The sequence below is a fragment of the Zalophus californianus genome, chromosome 7 (genome assembly GCF_009762305.2).
Source record: "Zalophus californianus isolate mZalCal1 chromosome 7, mZalCal1.pri.v2, whole genome shotgun sequence".
NCBI lineage: Eukaryota > Metazoa > Chordata > Mammalia > Carnivora > Otariidae > Zalophus > Zalophus californianus.
This window is the reverse complement of record NC_045601.1, coordinates 51,878,757-51,895,572: the sequence shown is the minus strand read 5'-3', so window position 1 is coordinate 51,895,572 and position 16,816 is coordinate 51,878,757. Positions and strand designations below refer to the sequence as shown.

General features: G+C 45.1%; 1 protein-coding gene across 1 annotated transcript in view; it reads left to right on the top strand.

Annotated features, from left to right (window-relative positions):
- The window catches only part of LOC113926955 (coiled-coil domain-containing protein 162-like), a 45,543-nt gene that overhangs the window by 28,486 nt on the left and 241 nt on the right, over positions 1 to 16,816 (top strand). The window contains 11 exon segments of the mRNA XM_027602404.2: positions 2,693 to 2,729; positions 2,732 to 2,841; positions 3,704 to 3,757; positions 4,427 to 4,594; positions 6,460 to 6,612; positions 6,796 to 6,855; positions 6,857 to 6,997; positions 7,631 to 7,783; positions 9,221 to 9,430; positions 12,859 to 12,979; positions 15,094 to 15,221. Of these exon segments, the coding sequence (XP_027458205.2) occupies positions 2,693 to 2,729; positions 2,732 to 2,841; positions 3,704 to 3,757; positions 4,427 to 4,594; positions 6,460 to 6,612; positions 6,796 to 6,855; positions 6,857 to 6,997; positions 7,631 to 7,783; positions 9,221 to 9,430; positions 12,859 to 12,979; positions 15,094 to 15,221 (1,335 nt within the window).

Here is a 16,816-nt window from a genome sequence, read left to right as displayed (position 1 = left end):
GATCCTATATCTGCTATGATGGCTATGGTAATATTAGTTTGAGAAGTGTTGGCCCTGCCAAAAAGTTGCTGGAGGCCTTACTGGCACGCTCAGGTCCAGAGACTGCCGTCCAGGACAGTGAGGAGTGAGTCACTGTGGCTGATTCCAAGCACTGGGCCCAGCCCGCCTGGACGGGGTCACCAGCCATACCTGGATGGCCTTGAATATGGTCTCACAACTCCTCAATGTTTCAGGCTTTCATCATATTCAGTCTGGGAAGTGTTTCCTTTGTCATTACTAAATTTGCGTAGCCTCGACCCTGTCACCATTAAGAAGTCAAGGGCCAGGGAATGGAATCTTGGTTCCCCTTGCCTTGATGTCAGAAGCTCAATCTGGCTGTCCTACTGTTTACTTTCCAGAGCAGGGTGGATTGCCCTCACTCCCACCCCCCTGAAGGGGCCCCTTGAGGAGGCCCCAGATGAGGGAGGTCGGCTGAGTACCCTGCCCTGACTGCCTGGCTCCTATTCATGAAATCCCCCATGAGCAGAGGGCTTCATCTACGGTCTCCATTCTGCATCTCTTCAATGCACCCAAGCTGCTGTGGCTGATGATCTTTACAAAAGCTTTCCTATCTTTTCATTAGGGTATACATTTTATTACATATACATTTTCATATATAATTATCTTAATTGTGTATGCATATTGTGATTATATTAGAAAATAGAAATATGATGTATTAGAAAATACACTCATCAGCTTACCCTCATTGACAACTACTATTATTATGTTGGCATATTTCCTTCCAAACTTTGTCATTTTTTTATTCGTTAACTTTTTAAAACCAAATTAGATCATTTTGTATGCCCTTTTATTATAGTGCACTTGTTTTCACTTGAGTACATATTATCAACATGTTTCCTTGTCAATAAACATTTATGTCCACAGCAGAATTTTTGGTGGCTGTCTAGTATTTCGTGTGTACAGAGAGGTGAGAAAGAGTCAACCTGTTTCCCTTTATTAGGAACTTTTGATCGTTTCCATTTCTCTTTTTGTTGGAAAGGCTACTATAAAGAACATCTGCTTGTGCATATTTTTGTGTATCACTTTTATTATCCCCTAAAGATGAAGTTCTGGCAGAGGAATGACTGGGCCAAAGGGCACAAACATTTTAAAATCTTTTCACAGATACAGCTAGTCTGCCCTCCAAAACATCACCCTGATTTCCCTTGCCATCAACAGTGGTGAGTGAGCCACTTCCCTCACTCCATCAGTACTGAGTTCTATCACTGTTTGCCGTCTCTGCCAGTTTGTCTCAGTAACTCACCTTGGTAAAGCCTGGCTGGGCTTTCTCTGGAGGTCAGTGGGGGCACGGAGGTGTACTGGGCCTCACGGGGACAAGCAAGTCAGAGACACAGGACCCACCCCAGGCCAGAAACTTCTGTAGCACACTGCCAGTGAGCCTGGAGCCCTCCTGACTCTGGAAGTATCACAGATAAAGCTCATGTATGCATGCGGGCTGGGTCTTAGAGTAGGCCCCCTAAGACACCCAGGTGCACACACAGACACACTTACTGATATACACACAGGGACACACATAGACACAGAGACATATACAGACAGTCACAGAGACATCCACGGAGACATAGACATATATATACATTTACACTAATGGATACAGACACACAAACATCCACAAATGCCGCAGATGCACTCACTGATATGGACACATAGAGACACACACGAGCACTCACCTGGACTTGCAGGCCCTAAGCAGATATATCTGTCCTATCTTCTATACGTTGGCTCCCATTTCTCTCCAGAGCCAAAATCTTAGCTTGCCTTGGAGAGATGGACTTTTCCTCTGTTCCTTAATGGCTACCTCTTCAAAAGGGAGCCCGATCTCTTAGAGAAAGGGAAGGCGTGAGAAGCCGAAAGAGTAGCAGTATGTCCCTTCAACCAGAGCAAGAGGGGCCCCGGCCAGATGCTCATTCTTCAGAGGGCTCCTCTGGCTCATCTCCAGCCCCACTCTTCCTCACAGGGTGAGAAATACCCACAGCCAAGGGGACATGCCCCTTCAGATCTCTGGCCTTCCTTCTAGACCACACTTCAGGAGCTTGGCATCCTGGAATTCTCCCTGGAAATTCTCCCGATCCTGCTCCCCAAAGGGAGAGCGGGCCTTACTGACAGTGTGCATACCCCAGCCTGAGGGGTGGTCCGGAGCAGCTGTGTAGGGGTGTAGATGGCCAGAGTGTCTGTATGCATATGAGAGCCCTCCACAGTGTGAGGTGGGGCCAGAGGTGGGAAGAGAAGGGGGTCATACTGTAAACTATAAGTTGGCGAGCCAGTTCTCTCCAAGTCACCCCATTTCAGCATAGAACCCAGAGTAGTCCAAGAATGATAAAGTCAAACCTGCCCTTCAGTGTTATTTTGAAGATCTTTTTTCAAAGTAGGAGAATTAATAGTTTATTAGTTTGACTTATAGCCCTTAAATATCTAGCATACTTAGGTATGTGGCATGTAGGCCTCTATTTGTACTCTTGTCCCTGCCCTGTGAATACTAAGAGTGGACCCGAAAGAGAGACTCGCAAGGCCAGAGCCCATGTTTCTCTGTGGCAGAGAAAGGGACAAGGGTCTGGGAGCTAAGGCAACATGTGCCCTGGCACGTGAGTCCATCCTACTGGAGCTGCTGTGAATAATGCCCCTTCCTTTTCAGATCACGTTCAGAAAAGACCACCTTGAGGCCTGCCTCCTTTCTTGGGTTGTGATGTGATGGCGAGAGAACACAGCAACTTCGAGAGCTACTCCATGTGTTATGAGCATGTGTTGGAGCATGCTAGGCAGAAGCTCTGTCAGAAAGAGCAGGTATGTTCCCAGAGAGACAAGAAGTGTGATGGGGAAGGTATGGGTAGGGAGGCCCAGGACTCACTCCAAAGAGGAGACTAGAACAGAGGGTGGGGGAGATGTTCTCATGCAAGAACAGAGGGTAAAAGCTACTCCCCAAACGTCTCCTCCTACTGGTTCATTTTCTTGGGCTCTGGTATTCTCAGCTGCAAGGGTGATGGCCCAGCAACACTGGGTTGTGTGCTTTGGAAGTGTCTAGTGGGGAATATAAAACATTAGTGGCAAAGGAGCTGCCCCTCAGGGAAGATACATAGCTGACCTTCTCACCTCAGCAAACACAAAGCACCTTATGCTGTTCCTGGTCTAGCAGAGAAGCCAGGATCCTTGAGTAAACTCTGTCTTCAGGATGTACATCATGGGTCTCACTGATGAGACTTCCTTAAAATGAGGTCCCCCTGGTGGGATCCAAGAGTCACTTCTCCTGTCCTAGATTGCACACTGTTTTAAATGGATTGCATTAGAGGTTCAATGTTATATTACTTTTTACCTAAGAAAAGTGCACAAGTCTGAGAAAAAAATCAAATGAAGCATTCAAATATCAAATGAGTCTCAGCTTCACCCCCAGTTTGGCTTATCCCTGTAGCCAAGTCTTTGGCATTAGTGTGGATACCCGGAAGTTAATGCTATCTTCTGATCTCATGTTAGGCGTCCTAAAGTCCAATGGGGCAACAAACGCAGTCAAGCTCCAGATGGAGCCCAAGGATCTGAAAATGAAGCTCCATTAACACAAATACGAGGTGTATGGAGCATGTTGTGCTGAACTGAGCCATGGTTGGAAGAATAAATGTTTGAGTTTGGTTGTGCATTGTTTTCTCCTGTTCAGGAATTAGATATTATCCGAAGAAGTTCAGATCCACTTGAAGACAACGCTGGTCAGGTAGGTCCATTCTTACCAAAAAGCTTCTCTTTTCCAACTCACAAATCCACATTCTCAGCAGTAGCCAGACAGGGGACTTCCTAGCGTCATTTTCTTGTGCCCCCCGTCAAGAGTGGCCTATAGAATTCTCATCAATGAAGATCTACTGCAGAAACACCTAAGGAGTGTGCTTTCACTTTTTAAGCAATAGGGCTTTTTTATTCTTAGTTTTTTGGTGGTTTTTGTTATTTTTTATTGCTTTGATTTTTCTTTTTTATTGTTAGTTTTGGGTTTGGGGTTGGGGGCTTCGTTTGTCTTCTTTTGAGGCCAGCTTAAGTGAATTCCAAAGTAAAGGTATTTAGGTTGAGGTGTCAAAGAAGGCCCATTTGGAAATGGAGACGAAGACAGCTGAAGTATTTTATCCAATTAAAAAGTGCTTAAGTGTGTCTCTTCTGGGGTCATTCATTCCGCAACCATTCATTGGACACCTACTATGTGTCTGTCTCTGTTCCGAGACCCTTAAGCCAGCCTTAGATTCTTTCACCCATATTTGTACAACAGGATGTTCACCTCTTTCATTAGATTTAAGGTAGAAGAGCAAATCTGACACTGGTATACAAAGAACTGTTCTATAGTGGCAGTTTGGATTGCTTGAGTTATCTTCCATTAAAACAATATTTCTGCCATTAGGTTGCAGAGCTCAGTCCTACTATGATCATGGAAATCACTGCTCTAAGAGCTCGACTCACAGATTTGGAACAGGAGAATCTGAATCTCAACAAGCAGATTAGAAAAGAAGTCCAGGAAGAATATGAAGCCTTAATCCGAGCTTTGTTTGTGACATGTGTGCATATAAAAGTAAGTGACCTGTCTCGGACGTCTGGGCAATCCCGTGGGAGCCGAGGCTCAGTGACCTCCACAGCCGCTGCACACACAGCGATCAACGACAGAGTGTGTGTGGTAACAAGAGCCTACGGGGCCCGTGAATTCTCCAGCACTCCGTGTTCGTGGCAGGGAGGGGTCAGCAATGGGTTGTCATTATTTTGCCATGAGTTTTAGACAATTTAGATGGTTGCTGTTTTCCTCACTCTGCTGCTGGTTGCCGTTGCTGCCATCTGATTGCTGTTAAGGCAGGGTGGGGGGTGTCTCCTCTGAAATCCCAATAGCTGATATCACGGTTTTGTCTATTGAGTGCCACCGTCCAAACAGGAGAGTGCAGTGCCCTGAGCCAGGCCAGACTCCAGTGTCGGTAGCAACAGGCACCTTCTGAAAACTCACTGGGCAAATTCAGAATTTGAATTCGCTTTCAGAGAGGTTTTCAACCCGTCAAATGCCTGTCAGCCTATTTCTTCCATCCAGTGTCTGGGAGCCGCTGGCCTGTCAGGGAAGGTCGTCCATCCGGAAGAGGAGAGATGGGGTGCCCATATGCCCACACAGGGGGGTGGGGGTTGGAAAGCCTGTCGCTTTCTTATGATGTCTGAGCAGCTGTAAGACGGAGGCCCTAAAATGGGCCATCACAGAGCCTGGTCCAGCTGCCCCACAGATGTGAACTTCAGGACAAACCTGCCCCCTCTCCTGCTATTGGATGGCTCCCAGAGCCAGCCCCCTCAATGAGTCTGTACTTCATTGTCTCTCCTGGGGCATTCCAGCCAGTCCCTGAAGCTGTTCCATTGAGAGGAGCTTCCACCAGTGCTCTGCCTTGGTGGATGTCAGAGAGGATTGGAGATTCCTTCCTACTTATGAAGGATCCACAAAATACAAATGCTTACAAATATTGTAGGGTCAAAACCAAAATGCACTGGGCCTTGTACTGCAGGAGAGGGATGAACAGCCAGTGAAGTCTGGGATTTGCTCAGTCATCTTTTGGGTATGAAATTATTGAAAATTTTCTTAAGTTTTTTTTTTTTTTTAACTTATGCCTGATTCCTAGACAGAAAGTGGATTCTCTACTTCTCCCAGGCTAAACCAGTTCCACAGGCCCCCACAAGTGGAGAATCCCTGTTCTACCCCAGGGTCCCAGGTGGATGGTGAAGCTTTGGCCATGTGGCCGGCAGCCAGACATCCTGCCATGGCTGCCAGACTGGGCAATACCCTCCTGCTTTCCTCTCCAGGGAAGTGGTTCAGAGATGAAAGGACACCCAACTCTCCCCCCTCACCCAAGGATGCAGGGTCTGTAGTTATACTTAGCGATGATCAAGCCCTTCCAACCACAAGCCATTATCCACAAGCCATTCAGAACAGGCTGTTTCATAATGAGATTTCTGCTGGAACCTAAACGGGAAGGTAGCCAGCCTGATTCCTTCCTCTACTTTATCTATTTTTAATGTAGTTCCTCATTTGTGGCTCATCTATAGTGTTCTATCTGGTCGGATTCTGCTGAGTCAACCTGATAGCAAAAATCCCTAGGTTCAAATTCTCAAGCAACCTTTTGGGAGAAGAGGAGTGGTTCAGTTTTCTACCTGTGACCTTCCACTTTTCTATCCACTCAACTTACCTTGGCAGCTGACAGCCTGAGCTTTAAGATGTGTAGGGGTCCACATAATGAAGCCCTGGGGATTGAAGACAACGCTAAAGGGGCTGCTAGTGAGACTCCCAGATAATACCTGAGGGAATAATTGGGTGGATGGTTTTTTCACATGAAATCATTTCTGAAAGTTGGGTTTTAGAAGGCAAAGTGACTCTTCCTTCCCTGCCCTTCTTGAACTTGAGTCTGCAATTTGCAGGAAAAGCTGGATGAGCATCAGATTAATTTGATCCAGAAAGTGTGTGAGCTCATCGGCGAAGTAAGAACAGAAGGGATTGACAATTTGAAGGGCCTAAAGACAAAATGCGGTTCTGCCAGACCTGATGAAGGAACAAAAGAAAACCCAGCCAAAGTACGTGATTTCATTTAGCAATGAGATACCAGCATTTCTTCCCAGCATCTGACCCCTAGCTCACTCTGTATGAGTTCCAGTCTGTGGTTTCCCCGAGAAAGCATTGCATCAGGCATTTAAAAGGGGCACTGGGGCTCACTGCACAATTGTGTCATCCTCTGGAAGGCATGGTTCTGATGTTAGGATTTGTGCCGTTCCCTCCGGGGAAAAGTGTTGGGGGCAGGCTTTCCTGATAGTGAGCCTCTCTCAGCAGGAGCAGCTGCAGGCCTTGGAGCAGGACAGCAGCAGCCTGGCCGCACTTGTGTGCAAAGTGAGGAGCCTGGGCCACTAGAGGCTGGCTGTGCAGCAGGCTCGTTTCCAGGGCCAGCTGAACAGGGCAAAGAAGGTGAGCGCCAGGGGAGGGAGGCCCTACCCAGCAGGGAGCCGTGAGGTGGGTGGCGCCTGGCTTCCTTGGCGGCCTCCCTGCCCCAGTGGCCTGGTGGCCCGTGGCAAGACCAACACGCTTAAAGGATCTGACCGTTGGGGAGTTTTCCTGGGAAGTGGCAATGTGTCAGAGCCTCCAGAGAAACAGGAAAGAGCCAGAAGTAAATGGCAAAGAAGCAAATGGGAGAACAGATCAGAGAATTTAGCACGAGGGAAGGGGAAAGATGGAGGGGGAGACTTTACCAAGGGCTTGAGGCAGCTTCATCAAAATATACTGCAAATCTTTGAGTTTCAAACATGATTATCTGAGGAAAATGAAGTAACAAATCGAAAATCTCCCTGAAGGCGAATTGAAACCAAAACACAAAATACTAGTGGTTTGGACACTTTCACTTAGTGTTTCTGAAAGTCTTTGTTTACTCTGATCTGTCACACTGTACTTAAACAAAGACAGAGAAGAAGTGACCGGTGGGAGCTCCTTGCTACCGGAAGCTTTAAAAAACAATGGTAACTGAAGTGGTCTAGAGACTCTTATAAACTAAAACTATGGAAAGGAAACTTATTCTCTATCTCACTGTGTTTGGGATGTTCACAGGAAGCTCTGCAAAGTAAAAAAGAGTGCTTGAGCATCCAGCTTATGGCAGAACAAGAAGTGGTTTTATTTCGTCAACAGTTACTGGCTCTAAGGCAGGCCCTGGCCAGGGCTCAGGCCGACAACACCAGGATGCACGAGCGGCAGGATAACCAGGTATCTGAGCCCCAGGAGCCCTCTGCCTCCCTCTCTCTAACCTCGCTCTGCAAAGCTGCGTGTGGTAGTGGAAGCAGCACCATAGCTGCCCAGAGCAGTCATCGGGGCTCCACAGTGTGAGGCCGAGCACAGAGCACGGCCAGAGAACCACTGCCCAGACCTCAGCTTCCCTTCTCCCTCCTCTCTAGCCCAGCAACCAAGGAGAGTGGCCAAAAGGCTTTTGGTTTTGTTTGTATTTGGCTAAGATGGGCAAGTACTACCCATACAGAAGACCATTCTTCAGTGTAGTGTGTACGTGTGTGTTTCTCTGAGGATCTTATTACCCAGAGGGCATCTTGGGGTGGCGGTCTCTGCCCTTTACACAGTCCTTCCATCTCCAAGCACACTTTCCATTGACAGCAACCTTGTGCATGTGGAGTGTGGCCCAGCCATCAGCATTATTCCCCAAACTGAGTCTTGCGTCCTTTCCGGATGATCCATACTAAGTCTTCATTTCAGAAGTTACTGCTGCTCAGTAGGGGCCGGCACCAAAAGAAAGGTGTTTCCAAGTTTAAGCCCTTGATAACTGTGCCAACTCTCTGAGCATGAAGGAAGCAGAAAGACCCTAGGTGTAGAGAGAGAAGAGCCGAGTGTAATAAGAGCCTGGGAAAGCTGGGCATATTTAAAACCTAACATATAATTTGTTCCTTCTAGACCCTACATCCTCCATTATTGTGCATCAGGTGAACAATGGTGTATAATTATGCAAACTGTAACGTCACCATACAAACAGTGTTAGTATTACAACTGAGGATGGACCCTCTGGTGCTTATGGTGCTACTGCTTAGAAAAATTTCAGAACAGGACCAAATTGTTACTACTCTTTTCCTTCTTTAGCCATCTGGAACCTGGCTTCCCCAGAGCTATTCTGGAAGTCAAAACAGCGGCAAGATTAGAACCTCCTTTGTCCACTCATTGCGTGTATTACATCACCCCTTCTCCACGGGCCAACCCTTCCCTGCTATCTTGTGATTAATGCTCAGTGACACTGCACATGTACTATGAGGTAGATAGAACTATGTGGTTAATAAGCTGAGTAACATACATATCATCACGTTTGGGCACCGGAAGTCCGAACTGTTTGACCTGGTATTGAAGGTGGCATTACCACTTGCCTGGCTTTTCCTGTTTGTTCCTTTTGTTCCCTCCCCGACTGTTGCCTCGGGGCTTACAGTAAATGCCAAGCCGGCCTGGGTCCTGGTAGTCTTGCTGCCTGCTAGCCCGGACCCGAACGGCCGGGCTCTAGGACGCTGAGCCCAGGAGTACGCCACAGAGTCGGGCCCCTGGGCCCTACTGGAGGGGATGGTTATCCCGTTGGGCAACTTCTCGTTCCCTGCCTTTTGCTGAGAGGAAAGACTCTGTGCCTTCTTCGTTTCCTCTGGCCTTTTCCTGCCACAGGCTCAACTGCTGAGAGAGTTGCAACACCGAGCAACCCAGGAGGCTCGCCACCAGCAACAGATGGATCTACTGAAAACCCCCAGCATGGGGGCGCTCTTGGAAGATGTGGAGCAAAAGGAACAGCACCTGCAGCTCCTGACGGAAGTGGCTCAGAGGGCTTCCAGACTGGGCCAGCTGCAGCAGAAGAGAAGTCAGAGGGAACTCCAACAGGTAACTCCAGAGAGAGGAAGCTGACGCTCGGAAGCCAATCAGGATGCACCAGACAGAGCTGGGGCCTTCTTCTGGAATTTTCCATGCCTCTGGTGTCCCTCACCTTTGTCATTTCTAGGCCCACCAGGATAATGGAAATACTTCTGCCCACGCTGCGGTGATGCTCGGGCTGTTTATGATGAGAGAGGAGGATGATGGCTTCACTGCCTCAAGGCCCAGAATCTTGGCACCTTTATAACCCACATGAAAAACATGTTTCCACTTGGCTATAATTTTTGAACTAGGGATCCTTTAGAAAATTCCAACAGTTAATCTGGAAGAGCAGAAAGTATTATGGAAGCTATTATAAGAGGATTTTATTCAAGGTATTTCTGGAACTTCAGAGACAAAAAGGAAAGGCAAAAGTGACTTCCAGACACAATATACTTTTGTTAAATATACCCCTACAGCAAAAAAAGGAAGAAACAATACATGTAGATGTGGATTAATGCAAGCTCCAACAAAGGAGACCACAGAATGTAATCCAATACAAAAGGCAAAAGAAGTAGCACCTTCCAGAGCAGGCACTTCTCATGCATTCACCAAAGGAATAAATCACTTAATTAATTCACCAGAGATGTTAGGAAACAGAAGTTGGACAGTTAAATTAAATTATTGGCCAAGTGTTTCAGGTGCTTAAAGAGGAGATCAATGAGAAGTCTACAAAAATAAAAAAGGGCAAAAATTGAATTGAGGCAATGCTAGAGAAAATATTTGTGGAGAAATGGAGAAAAAAACGAGTAGCTTTAGACTAAAAGAAAATTAGAATTTCACATTTATTTTATGAAAACTAAACTAAAATATGACTTGAATCCTTAAGAAAATTTTGGTGTCACATATTTATCTTTCAAGTTATGCTTTTCTAAAAACCACCACAAAAATAAGGTGTTAGCGGGCACCTGGGTGACTCAATCGTTTGAGTGTCCTGCTGGATCTCAGCTCAGGTCTTGATCTCAGGGTCATGAGTTTGAGCCCTGCATTGGGCTCCACACTGGGTATGGAGCCTACTTAAAAATAAATAAATAATAAATACATACATACATACATACATACATACATACATACATACATAAAGTGTTAGTTTCTCAAAGTCCTCTCTAGTTAACTAATTTTTGCCTAATGGTAAAGAATCTAAAAGTAGTCAAAACAAATGTTTTGAGGCTTCTCTCAACAAATACATGTTTTTAGTATATGTATGTAACAACCTAAACCACCCCTCTATCTCTGCTGGCAGCCCCTGTGCCCCTGGGCTTACTGTCCCATTCCCCACCAACTAGCAATCCACCCTCAGCCAGCAAGAGCCCCTACGACCCACAGTGACTTCTTTAATCCATCTCCAACCTCCAATTCCAAGGGCAGATTTTGACCATCTGACCTTGGAGAGCATGACTGTCCTTGCCTACCTCCTGCTCCTGGGGACACCATTTAGAGCAGAGGCCCTAGAGTCAGACTTCCTGATTCACACCCCGGGGCCTTCCACTGCATGACTTTAGGCTAGATCATGGTCTCTCTGTGCTTCAGTCTTCTCATCAGTACAATGGAGAACAATATACTCATTTCGTGGGATTTTTTAGAAGGATTAACTCAGGTAATTCCAATGAAGCACTTAGAACTGAAACTGATACACAGCTCTTGATAAATATTGGCTATATGTCTTTTTGCTGGGAATATGAATGAAAGTGGACAATTTTGGAAACAGATTGACCTGGTTTCAGATCCTGGCTCTGCCACTAACTGGTTGTGGGATCTTGGGCAAATCACTGCACCTACCTCTGTGAAGTGGGCTGGGATCCTTTTTAAGGTCCTAACACAACACAAGGTCCTTCCTAAGCATGTTTTTCTCCTTTGCTAATATTCTTCAAATTGGTTTAGCCCCAGCCCGGCTCAGGGAGTCTTGACATGTTTTTCCTGGTTCCTGCCCATGGGGACTGGGGAGCCTACACCAATACTTAGAGTACATACAGGGACCTTGGGCCTAATTTGTATTAGGACGTTTTCCTAACTCTGGGGATCTGATCTCCTACTGAAAGTTAAACCACACTTGAGAGCATCTGTACACACAAGAAACTGCCCCTTAACATTTGTAAGATGAGCCTGTGGTCACAGCTTCAGGAGTTCACAGGCCTTCTCACTGGGTCCATGCAGACAGGAGTAGGATTTAAAACACATGTGGCTGAATTTTTTATATTAGCATGTGGATTAGTTTGTTGTAACAAATCACCGCAAACTGGATGGCTTAACACAACACAAATGTATGCTCTCACAGTTCAGGAGGCCAGAAGGCTGAAATCAAGATGTTGGCTCCTCCTGGGGGCTCTGAGGAAGAGGCTGTTCTCTGCCTCTCTCCTAGCTTGTGGTGGCAGCCTATAGCCCTTGACATTCCTTAGCTTGTACGGACATCACTCCGATCTCTGCCTTCCCCCTCCGATGGCCCTCTCCCTAGGTGTCACTCTGTGTCTGAACCCTTTCCTCTTCTTATAAAGGCATCAGTCATTGTATGTAAGGCCCACTCTTAACCCAATATGACTTCATCATAATTTAATTACATCTGCAAAGACTGTTTCCAAGTAGGGTTACCTTTTGAGGTTCTAGGTAGACGTGAATTTTTTTTGGGGGGGGCACTATTCAATCCACTATACTATTATTGCTTTTTTATACTTTTTAATTTTATAATTATAATTACATTACTTTTTATACTTTTAGTAATTTTTATAATTAAATTACTTGGTATAACCTATATAAATTTATATTTATATAAATAAAAATGTTTCAAAAGAAAAAACTACCTGTGCTCTCTGTGGATGAGGTGCACTTTGGACCCAGCCACACTCTGGCTGGGGGTCTAAGGGCCAGCTGTGCTAGCAGAGAGCCACATGAGTAAATACAAAGGTCACCTCTTGGTAGGGGCCTCACATAAGGCCTGGGAGACGGTGCTCAGGGCGTCCCTGCAGATGATGAGCTGAACCAAACAGAGATCTGGGAGAGAGATCGGGTCTTTCCTCTGCTTGAAACTGCCCAGGGGCTCCCTCCCATCCCTGGGGTAGTTTCGTGGCTTTGACCCACAAGGTCCTCTGTGAACTGGGCCCTTCTCCATTTCCTCCCCTCCCCTCCTCTCCCCTGTGGTGATATAAACATAAAAGATAAAAATGTTGTGAGAGAACTCCTGGCTATGATAAGGTAATAAGGGGATCCAAGGGCTGCCTCTGTTCCTCTTTGGTTAAGTTCTTGGCCTTCTTGGAGCTCTCATTAGAAGGCTGAGTTCAGCCTGACCAGGACTGTATGAGGACTTGTATTCCTGGGGCAGCCTGGACCCACACTCTCCGAGGAACCCCAGGAACTAAAGTATGCACCAAAAAGCATCTCTGCTTCCTAAGCACTTTTCCCCTCAGATGAGAAGCCGGCTTGCCCAGGAGTGCAGTGTGAAGCTGGATGCTTTCCAGCGCGTACAAGAGCTACAAAGTCAGCTTAATGATGCCGAGCGATTGTCTGTCCAGATGAGCTCACCAGGTGGTGAGCAGGTCCCCTACTCTGGCTAGCACAAACTCCCAGGGTCTGGGGTCTGCAATGAGGAGGATCTCAGGGTCTAGCCATAACAACGCAGTGGTTATTGAGTGGGTGCTCCATGATGGCTGTTGAATGAATGAATGATACATGAATAAAAAAACTTCATTCTGATTTGTAGTCATAACTTTCTACTTTAGTTCACCTTAGAGTACTGACATCCTATACTAAAAGGTTTTAGTCATAAAAACTGGTCTCAGAAGTGTGTAATATACCACTTACAGAACATTGGGTACTTCACTATATTTTGTCTTAATGCCTTGGGACATCAATGACCACATTTCTCAGATGTTATTTATAAAGTATATTATGATTCGTGGGAGCTGGGGACCAGAGGAGTCCTATAGAAATGGCAATCAAAACAGCCCTCTGGGCAATGTAGCTAGCAAGCAGCATGGAGCAGGGGTCAAACCCCGGAAGTCTCTAAACTAGCTTCCTCCCCTATAAGTTGAGGATGAAATACATTCTAAGTTCTTTTCTAGATCTGACTATCAAAAGTATCATCAAATATCAGTATACACAACTGACTTATTATTAAGATCAGTCAAGCCTCTGCTTTTCTGTTCCGGTGTAGCCTGGTGGTTGAGGGTGTGAGCTTTGGTTCAAATCCTGGCTCTGTCACTGCTAGCTATGTGACCTTAGACAGGCTATTTAGCCTCTCTGTAAACTGGGACTCTCCACCTCAAAAGGGTATTCTGAGGATTAAATGAAATAATGCACGTCTGCCACATTGTTTAGAAACACTAAAACACTTGTTTTAGTTGTTTAAAAACACTAAATAACTGTGCAAATGTTGATTATGATGCTCCCAACATCAGAAGCATCAGAGGCAAGGACAGAGTTAAGGGGCGAGCTCTCTTTACTTGGCATTAGCATGGATTCCCCTTAGGATCTCACAACTCCTGGGAAACTATAACATGTTCTAGTGCAGTTATTCTTAAAATACTTAAGGGAAAAACAAATGAAATCATTTGGCTGACAAAACTGTGAAATGTTGAGAGGTAGACTGGCTTCAGTTCGCTTGATCCCGGTTTGACGTTTTTCACGAGCACTGATTTCTCTCTCACCGCCTCTGGGCTCTGAGAATGCTGGGAGCAGAGAGGAAGTGGAGGGCCTTGGGAAGCAAGATGGCTGCCACCGCTGTAGCTCCTCTGCTCTGTTCAGCTCTTGGGGCCGGAGTCAGTGCGGAGATGGGACAGTTGAAAAGAATCAGCCTCAGACTGGGCAGACTCGAGTCACGTGCCCGGGTTTGAACAAATCACTAAAGCCAGAGACTAAGATGCTCAGTGCGCTTAGGATCAGCTCACATGTCCCTCCCCTGGAGCCGAGGATGGGGTCAGCTCACTCTCTCCTCTTCCCAGTAACTATTTTAAATCTTCCTGGCCTCTTCAGACCTTCAAACACTGTCCTCCTCTCCAGCCAACACCGTACCTCAGTTTCACAGAGCAGTTAAAAGCCATCCAGTGGGAACCCCCCACTATATCTTGAACCCAGCCCACCTACATTAGATACTCAGCTGCTTCTCCATCCTTCCTGATAAAATGGAAAAGGTGCCCCTTCCTGGGGCCAATCCCAATGCATGGGATCCCATTTGGTCCTTCTTTTTCAGGGGCCTTGAACTAATTTTTATCTGCTTTCTCTCTACATACTCATATTTCCCACCCATCTACCCTTCTAATCTTGTGACCTATTGAGTATATATGTGCTGGGATCATAAAATCCACCATAAAATAAAATTAACATCTATCCAGTTGCTTGAGCCAGAAATCTAGGAGCTATTCTTTGTCACCCTGCAAATCCAGTTAATTACTGAGTCTGATTAATTTGAATATCCCTAAGTCTGTCCACTTCTACCCACCACAGTCCAAGTCACCTATCATATCCTTCTCTTTCACTTGGTCATGTGACCCTCAGGCAAAAGATTCCATCCAAGTTTTGACATCTTCACTCAGAATTGACGAAGCTGGATTAGATGTTCATTTTAAGCTCTAAAATTTTATGGATCAAATCTAGGCCTATACACTGCAACCAGAGATATAATTTAATATTTTTTAACATTATAGGCCTTATACCTCGGGCTCAGTATTCCCTCCGTTCTGCGCCCACATCATCCAGACACTCACAGCAACACCTTTTAAAGACTAATCTTATGAGCAGTAAAATAACAAGAAGGATTCAAAGGCCAGACACTGTAAGTAATGATAAATTTGGTTACATATGTGAAACAATGAAAATGTAAATATGAAATTATGGTTTTAGGTTCACTTCAAACTTACATTAAAAATATCAGGCTCTTATCTAGATACCTGGGTCTAGATAATAAAATTCTGGATTTCTCACAGGGGAATTTGTTCATGAATTGTTTCTGAATCAATGCATTTGTGGGAAGAAGGATGATCCAGGGTTTCCCACTCTGCCATCTTGCTGATGCTATTCCTCAGTAATAGAATTCTGATGTCAAAACAATTCAGCCCAAAAGCACTTACTCAATTGCAATTAAACAAATGGATGTGGAAGTCAGTATCAACACCTTGCTGTGTTCTGTCTCTGAATTTCTTCTCTGAATTTCTTCTTTTTCTTCCATCATCTACAATAATTAACTAGCAGCATGAGATCAGTTATCTGAGTTCCCTGGCAGAGCAGAAAGTTTCAGAAGTCATTTTAAAAACATGTGAGAAATCTACCCTCCAAAGAAATTCTTGGAACACAGATTAGGTCAAGGTATAGTACGTATATGAAGATTTTTTTTAACATTTCAGCTTTTAGTTTATGTAAAACATTTACACCCTCTTCCACTGCCTTCTCCGTACTACTTTGATAAGTATTACACTCTTTGCTCCATTGTTTCTTAGAATCCCCTCCAGAAGTTTACATGTCAACACATTTAAGAATTCCTGCCTCTTGCTTTGAGGAAAAGTAAAAGAAAAAGATTTAATCTTATTGTCAGAGAAAATATGCCAATTCTAAGGTCTTTTTTGAGGGTGTAATTCTGCAGCTGAGGGTCTAGTTATTGGACCAAACATTTGTTGCAGTATTTCTGAACATGTAGTTAAGGAGTCATACACAGAAAGGGAAGAAACAGGTCGGGAATATCCATTTGAGGTCCTTGAACAAGTAGGACCACATTATTAATGCCCGCCATTTGCTTGACTTACCAATCTCTGTGCAGTCATCTTTCACCAAAAGGTGAAATTCTAGTATATGGCTGTTTGTTTCTGAAAAAGCCTTTTCAAAAGGAAGCAATATTCAGTTGGTGTGTATGGGACCACAAGGGCTTTTAAGAGTCACTCCATCCCCATTTCACTCCCAAAAGCAAATGTTGCTCTCATGGAGGTAGTTGAGGATTATAACTCATGGCTAAGAAGGCTGCTTAAGTCACTAAATGCATTTGAGGAGATCCACTGTATTCGAAAGATTCAAAAGGGTGATGCTCTAAACAAACCCTAATAAGTAGAGTGTTTTGTGGCCCATTAACTCATGTAATAAAAACCCCAAGCAAAAAGCCTAAGGTCCAGGAAAGGCACAAAAGAATTGGAGGCTCTTTGAATCTAAGCTCTGGCTTCTTAAGAAAGGCCTATGAGACAAATCAGATAAATACAGACTGAAGAGGAATTTATACATAGCTGGAATGTAAGACCGCCAATGATTTTCTAAAAAACAAAACACTGCACTAAGACAAATGATAAACTATTAAGGAACTTTTAGATTACTCCACATATGGGATATCTTTTTTCCTTAGATGAAAATGGCTTTCTGTTGATAGATTTAATTCATGACCAGTTCCCT